We start from the raw sequence: 7493 nt of genomic DNA, 5'->3' as shown, positions 1-7493 counted from the left end.
GAATTTCCAGGTTGGGTCTCGCTCCGACTTTTGTCGTGTACTCCACGAGGAGGAGGACGAGTCCTAGAAAACTCCAGCATTTTTGCTGGCGCGGCCGCAGCGAAATTGCTGGTTTTTCTGCTTTCTGCATAAGGAAAAAACCAGCATGTAATGAATTGCTTCTCACTGAATAACCCCATTAGAGAACTTGGACTGATAACTCCCTAAAAAAAATTTTGGATTTTACCGATTCTTGCTGGATGATCAAATTGAAAAACACTACTATGATTGGGAACTTTTGAATTTCACATAGCTGAAAATGTTAAATTTTGTCTTAGGTATTTTGTTAACTAGTCAACATAGAGAATGTATCCTGATACTCTATTTTTGTTTATTTTAGTAATTTTAACAACAAATTTGAGGTTGATTGCCACCCATGAAGGATTAATTTTATCGCAGAGTGTTGCATGTGTCTTCTCGCGTTACATATATGGGCAAGGCAAATCCGCATTTAAGAGAAGAGGATATGAACAGGGGGGAGAGAACATTTTTGCCCAAAATGGACGTTTTCTTATTGAAACACGCGCCTTTTCTGCGACGGAGGCCCCTGTCGATATATCAAACACGTGAAGTCGATTCAGACGCGCAAAGTAGGAAAATGTTCATATTTGGTATGATCATTCGTGCAGGGTGTATGACATTGTAATACAAAAAACTTAGTTAGTCCAAAAAGTTTTTTTTTTCCTCATTTTCCCAGGCTTAACATAATTTTTAATATTTGATGTGTTTTAGGATAACCACAACATTCCGGGTTGCTGTACATGTTTTCTAGTAGTTTTCGAATCAAACTGAATGAATCAACTGAATTTCGGTTAGATGGATAGCGGGAAAAATAGAAAAACGTTATTTTTGTTCAGCAAAAAGTGTAATCTTTCAGGAAAATTTGGTTCTTTATGATTTAACTGGGGGTTCAAACAATAAACAGCAGAATCTAAAACTTTAAAAAATTTTTAGGTATTGTGAAATTCTAACATTCCAAAATATAAAATCTGAAAATCAGGCTTTCAAAAAGATTAAAGACTGAAAAAAAAGGTTTTCGTGTTCCTGAATTCCCAAACTTTACAAACGTCTAATACAAAAAAGTAAGTGAAATTCGGCTACCCAAAAATTAAAGTTCGGTGATTCTGAATTTTGAGATGAGTATTTTGCCGGATGTTAAAAGCCTAAAAACTCGTAAGACTTTTTTTCCGAAAAAGTTGTTTTATAATATAGTGACAAGGATTCTTGAAATGTACAGTTCGATTAATGTCCGGCGGAACAGATCAATTTTGAAAATCTGATACAATGGCTTGAAATCATTTGCTTTTACTGAAAATATATGTTCATTTAAACCGAGGAACTCAATTATTCTGGCTCCTTATTTTTTCAAATTTTAGAATATTGTTATTCTTTGAAAAATTGCTTTATTCAAGAGATCAAAAGAGCACAGCAAATACAAAAATCTATTCTGAAGAAAAACAATCTAAATCTGACTGAAACTTTTTTAAAAGACTTGGAACTGATCTCCTTGATTCTATTTGAAAAAAATACATGATACCATTCTACATCATCAAAATTAAATACCACAATCTTATGATTTTAACTGAATCTATCTCTGTAATCCACCAACTCCTCTCGTGTGAAACGGCGACTGTCGTCTCTATACAGATTCGGATGGGTGGCTCTACTGACTCCTTGGAATGAGCTGATATTGATTGGACCGTTGTGGTATTTGGGATAACTTGTGACGGTCAAGTTTAGCGCGTATTGCTTCATGACCCACCTGAAAAAAACTTGAAATGAAATACAACACGTTGTAATTCACTCACCGATTCCGCATTGCAACTGGCGGGAAAGAATGAGTCATCTGCCAGATGAACCTGTCTCCCTGGACGCAATCGTGGAAAATTTGAACTCCGGGTTCGTAGTAAATTTGCTGAAATCAGCATAAAATAAACTGATTTTGTTTTTTTCTTTGTTTTTAATAAATTATTTGTCAAAAAAACCAGATTTCAAAATGCTCTTTTCGTTTTCAAAAAATTTCCAAAAAAAAATTTTAAAATATAGACTCACCCCGGGTCCATCACCGCCTTTAAAAACCACAGCCGCATTATGGTGCAAAACTCCTGTGTCCGTGCATTGCGTAGGGACTTGTTTGAGCATATCGTCTCTGAAAAAAAGAGATTCCTAGTCATTACCTCTTATGAAAACTTACCCGGCAGTGTCAATTTCAATATAAACAAGATAAGCGCAAAAATTCTTGAATTGTGGACAAAGAAGAGCTCCGTCGTAGCCCATGACAGTCTTCGAGTCATCAGAGAGGAAGAACAACGTGTTGGAATCGATCGATACCGCGACGATCTGGTTCAGAAGAACCAGCGGGAGAAGGAAAAATAATTTCATGATATTATTTTTTTTTCCACGATTTTATTTCCTTGAAAGTCATTTGTGTTTTCAAGAGACCAAACCATTTTGAAAGGAGTACCGAGAACCTTTGAAAAATCTAAGAGGAAGGAGTCATAGATTAGGTAATGAGCAGAAAAATTGTATTTACGGAACATTTTCAAAACTAGAATATTCATTTTGTAGGCAGGGGAGATTTCAATTTTATTATTACATAGCTCAAACTGCAAAGTTTATGCTTTATCGAACTCTGAGAAATGAGATTTTACTAACATATAATTTTTCCTCTTCTACTTATCTTTGAATTTTTAACAAATTAAGAAAATGAGTAAATAAATCCTGAAAGAGAAAAAAAGAGAACATTAGGTTCAAAAAGTTTTATGCTTCACTTTTCGCCGACGACTTTGATCAGAGCTCACTTTTCTTCTTTTCGACGAACTTTTTTTTGCCTCCAGCTCTTTTTTTTTTTGTTCGTTCGGCCCCTTCTTTTTGATGGTTCTCTATCTCTCTCTCTCTCTTCTCATTTTTTCATGAATTCCTGGCGGCAAAAGTCAGCTGCAAACGCTATTACACATTCTGGAAAAAATCATAACTTTTCAATGACGCAAGACAAGAAAAAAGTAATGGTTTTTTCTCAGAAATCGCAGAGTGGCGGATAAGCAATGCACATGAAAAATAACGACGAAAGATTATTGCTGACGTTTTGAATAGAAAAACTTGATTAAAAACTCTATGGAAACAATGAAAAAACATAAAAATCCAAGAAAATGTTCGCTCTTTGATTTAAAGGAGACGAGACAGCAAAAATTTAGGGGGACAGTTCGGGGGATGAAATCGCGCCACGCTTATGTAGACCATTGGTCGTCAAGCGCCCCCGTCTCTCAGCCGGTAGTGGCGCTGTACCCCTGAGCTGCCTGTCATGAGTTCAACCCCTCGTGGGGGTTCTCTATGCAAAAAATCAGGAAAACTTTTTTTTTGGTGTCGGGCCTCCTTTAACGAAAGTTTAAAATATATTCTGGCGTTTCAAGAATAAACGTCGGGTTTCAGAATGTGTCAGGGACATAGTTTTGAAAATCCTCAAATGATCCCAAAATGCTGCAGTGTCTTGTTTTCACCTATTTTATTCAAAATCGTGCCTCCAACCGATAAGGTCACCAAGAAGATTCTTCACACACAAGTTCACCTATTTTATTTGATTTATGTTTTAAAATTAGTTTTTGCTTTTCTTATTGTTCTTTTTTCCATTTTTAAAAATGTTTCGCATCCTAATAGTTTTCGATTTTCAAAGTACAGTTCAAAAAACGTTGTAGTCAATGGGCATTCAATGTGGACTCCTATTTTAGAAGAGACCTTACTAGAAAACTAGGAGGGAATTATTTAAAGCACACTTTTTCAATTTCTCAATAATTGAGAAATTCTGGATAATTGAAAATTGATTTTTGCGATTTCTGAAACTCTTAGTTTTTGAAGTTCTTGTTAACTGATTAATGGAATTTCTAATTCAGAAATTAAGATTTACAAGTGTCTCAGGAGGTCAGGGTATCTGATATTTAAAAAAATTACAACGCAGAATTTTTAATTTTCGAAATTTCGAGTGTTGTGAAATTCTAGCATTCCAAAAATAGAAATCCGGTTTTCAAAAAGATGTAATAATTAGAAAACAATTTTTTTCAATTCCTGAATCTAATATAACGCTCTCCCAGCTATACATTAAAAAATAGAACGACTTGGTTAAATTAGGGTTTTTACGGTATTTGTTTACAACTAATACAATAGTAATTATGAATACAAACGAATTGATGAATAGACAAGGCTCTAAATGATTCCATATCGAATTCGCAATGGTAAGAATGTAAACGCGCCAAACAACAACAAAACATCTGAAAAATCATTTAAAAAGTCAAGAAATTGCGTGACCAAAACATTCAAAAAATCGGTTCTAGTTGTTTATTTCGGCCATTAATTTTTTTGGTCCTTAGAATTATTGTTGGTCCTTAGATTATTTTTGGTCCTTGGAAATATTTTAAATGTTTATATTAATTTCCAGCCTGAATTTTCTTTTTCTTTGAATTTTGAATTTTCTGAATTTTTTTTCTGGGGTACAGGATGCCCAGTGAGGAAAGATTTTAGAACTTATCTTGATTTTCAATGAAAACGGCCTCAATATTACAGCTCTCAATTTAGTGTTGATTTCTCCGTTTTTTTTTTGAGATTCAAAATTTCGTTAGGTTGAATTAAAAGGAGACTCTGATAAAAAATGATTATCTCAAAATGGAAACTTCTAGGATGTTCTGGAATCATTTTTGCATTACTCGGAAAACTGAAAACTCAGTTTTAAATTCCTAACACTTCTTTGGAAAATACCTAGAAAAGTCAGTTATGCCGGAAATTCAGAAACATTCCCGAACTTTCTGAAATTGTTCTTTTCGAGCGATTTTTTGATGTTGAAAAATTTGCAACTTTCAATTCTTCTTCGTTGCTATCTGGAGCTAGGTTTTTTTCTACACATCTTAGTTTAACTTTTCGATCGAAGTCCCCTTTAAATATTACACACGTTCCAAGCATTAAAAGTGTATTTTTCCTTTCGTTTTCTTTTTTTCTGTCAAATGCATGTGTGTTCGACGAACTCTTCTGAGAATTCTCGAAATTCTTAGAAGAGAGAACGAGCAAAAAAAAAAAGAGAAGTGTAAGAGAAAAGTTCGGCGGGACTGGGGAAACTCGAAGCACATAAAGTGGACAGCCACAATTCCCTTCTTTCTTTTTCTTTCTTCTTATACGTTTTTGAACTACTGAGCATCATGTTCTTGATCTGTTAAGAATCCAAAGATGAGAAGATAAAGAAAAATTATAATTTTAGTAAAATCTCATTTCCGCAGATACAACTTTTTATGCTCATTTCCTAATCTATGACTCTGGTCCTCTTTCCATTTTTCCAAGGTTCTCGTTTCTTCCTCAAAAATAACTTGGTTCAAAAATTCATATGGCTTTCAGGAAAATAAGTCCGTGGTAAAAAAAGCAATCATGAGATTCCTTTTGTTTGTCCCGCTGTTTCTTCTCATCCACGTCGTCGCGGAATCAATCGATTCCAACACTTTATTCTTCCTCTCCGACGACTCGAAGACTGTCGTAGGCTATGACGGTGCACTTCATTGTCAATCATTCAGACACTTCTGTGCATATCTCGTTTATATTGAAATCGACGCCGTCGGGTGAGTTCTTTTAAGAGAGAATGACTGGAAATCTCTTTTTTTCAGAGACGATATGATCAAGAAAGTTCCAACACAATGCACGGACACAGGAGTGCTGTATCATAATGCGGCTGTTGTGTTCAAAGGCGGTGATGGACCTGGGGTGAGTCTATATTTTTGAATTTTCATTATAGAAGTTTTAGAAAACGAAAATACAATTTTTTAAATTTGGCTATCGCCTTGTGTATGACCTAGAAATTTTTTCAGATTAAATATTTTAAAAAATTAGAACTGAAATCAATTTATTCTACTCCGATTTCAGCAGCATTATGAACCCGGAGTTCAGATTTTCCACGACTGCACCAGAATCAGAAACATCTGGCAGATGACCAGTGCTTTGCCGACAGTGTCTATGAGAAATCGGTGAGGGAATTACAACGTGTTGTACTTCAATTTACGTTTTTTTCAGGTTTGTAATGACTCAATACTCATTGAATTTGTCAGTCACAAGTTACCCTGATTACCACAACGGACCTATTGATACCAGCTCGTTCAAATGGGTTAGTAAAAGTACCCACCCCAATCTGTACAAAGACGACAGTCGCCGGTTCACGAAAGAGGAGTTGGAGGATTACAAAGATAGATTCCCCTAAAATCATATAGTTTCAATATTTGATTTGGATCCCACAATAATGAACCATGTTTTATATTTGAACAGAACCAACGAAATTAGTATTTTTTTGGACTTTCAGCAAAGTTCCAATCAGATTTATATTTCTTATTCTTCGAAATCCATTCTCGTAGTTGGTATTTTCTTTTAGTTTCTTGAATAAATTTTTTTTTGAAAAATCGAGAATTAGATTTTTAAGTTTTGTCGCTGTGAATCGGGACGAATACGAGAGAAGAGGATCTGCCTGAAATGTAAATAAAATAAGATAATAATTCAGAAAATAGGAGTTGTTTTCTTCGATTCCTGGAAACAAAATTTTCAAAAATTCAGTTTATTTTTAACAAAAAATTACCAGTTTGTTGCGATATTTCCCAACCACTTGGCATTAAAAGTTGACCTGAATTTCATTTTTCTGAAAAATTTAAATAATATGACAGGAATTCAAAGAAAGAATTACCCGATAAGTTTCGTACTCTTTTTTCGAGAACAACTGTTTCATACAGATTCATGCAAATGAGGTACAGGGCTGAAAACCGAATAAGCGCAAACTGCAGATGAGAGTTCTGAGTTAACATTCGCGACCCGTTGAAGCAAAATAACTTTTTTGGATGGAGTCATGATAAAATCTTGCTAACTAAGAAATTAAAGTTCTATTTATGGTAAATAAATGTGAAAAACTTCAAATGTATCTCGCCATATTTACTATATTTTCGACTTACCTTGAGTTAGCTTCAATAAACTCATATGATTAACTTTTGCACTCTTTTATCAGTACTTTCTTTGGAAAACTCTTTGATCAGTACTTTCTTTGGAAAACACGCTTTGGAAAACTAAATAATGCATTTAATAATGTTTAACGAGTTTTTGTAAATAATCTGACATACCGTAAAACCTGTAATAGGGGGAATACATTGCGATTGAACTTCAAGAACTCCTCGAGTGGTTCAGGGACATTGCAGCCGGACTGGTTGCAAAGGCACCTCATAGCCGTGCTTGGTGGATGTGGCGGCTTGTGGAGTTGGAGTTTCTGCAAATAAAATGATTTCAAACTGTGGATAATTATTTGTTTTCTCACTTCTATAGCACAGATGACGATTGCTTCGTAGTCCTCCTCGGAGTTCTTCTCTGAATAATCGAAGACCGAGAGCAGTGGGTCGTAGTATTCCGACCCGACCCCATTTACTGCAAAAGTCTCGAATTTGATTCCTTTGGAG

At 34.9% G+C, this 7493-nt stretch overlaps 3 protein-coding genes across 3 annotated transcripts in view; 1 reads left to right on the top strand and 2 right to left on the bottom strand.

The window, feature by feature from the left end:
* Positions 1-1617: 1617 nt before the first annotated feature.
* CBG22732 lies at positions 1618-2421 on the bottom strand (the record flags this gene model as incomplete). The annotated part of the gene is made up of 4 exons (XM_002645440.2): positions 1618-1801; positions 1848-1954; positions 2092-2188; positions 2234-2421. 4 exons carry the CDS (start codon positions 2419-2421, stop codon positions 1618-1620), a joined length of 576 nt encoding a protein of 191 aa, XP_002645486.2.
* A 3021-nt stretch (positions 2422-5442) lies between these two features.
* CBG22733 lies at positions 5443-6262 on the top strand (the record flags this gene model as incomplete). Its single annotated transcript, XM_002645441.2, has 4 exons — positions 5443-5630; positions 5676-5772; positions 5932-6032; positions 6079-6262. 4 exons carry the CDS (start codon positions 5443-5445, stop codon positions 6260-6262), a joined length of 570 nt encoding a protein of 189 aa, XP_002645487.2.
* A 211-nt stretch (positions 6263-6473) lies between these two features.
* The window catches only part of CBG22734, a gene marked incomplete at both ends in the record, with an annotated part of 1411 nt that continues 391 nt past the window's right edge, over positions 6474-7493 (bottom strand). Inside the window, 4 exons of the mRNA XM_002645442.1 lie at positions 6474-6582; positions 6632-6691; positions 7164-7306; positions 7355-7461. Coding sequence (XP_002645488.1) covers positions 6474-6582; positions 6632-6691; positions 7164-7306; positions 7355-7461 — 419 coding nt within the window. The remainder of the gene's footprint in view (positions 6583-6631; positions 6692-7163; positions 7307-7354; positions 7462-7493) is intronic.

The sequence above is a fragment of the Caenorhabditis briggsae genome (assembly GCF_000004555.2).
Source record: "Caenorhabditis briggsae complete genome, chrX, whole genome shotgun sequence".
Classification (NCBI taxonomy): domain Eukaryota; kingdom Metazoa; phylum Nematoda; class Chromadorea; order Rhabditida; family Rhabditidae; genus Caenorhabditis; species Caenorhabditis briggsae.
This window is presented reverse-complemented; position numbering and strand designations above follow the sequence as displayed.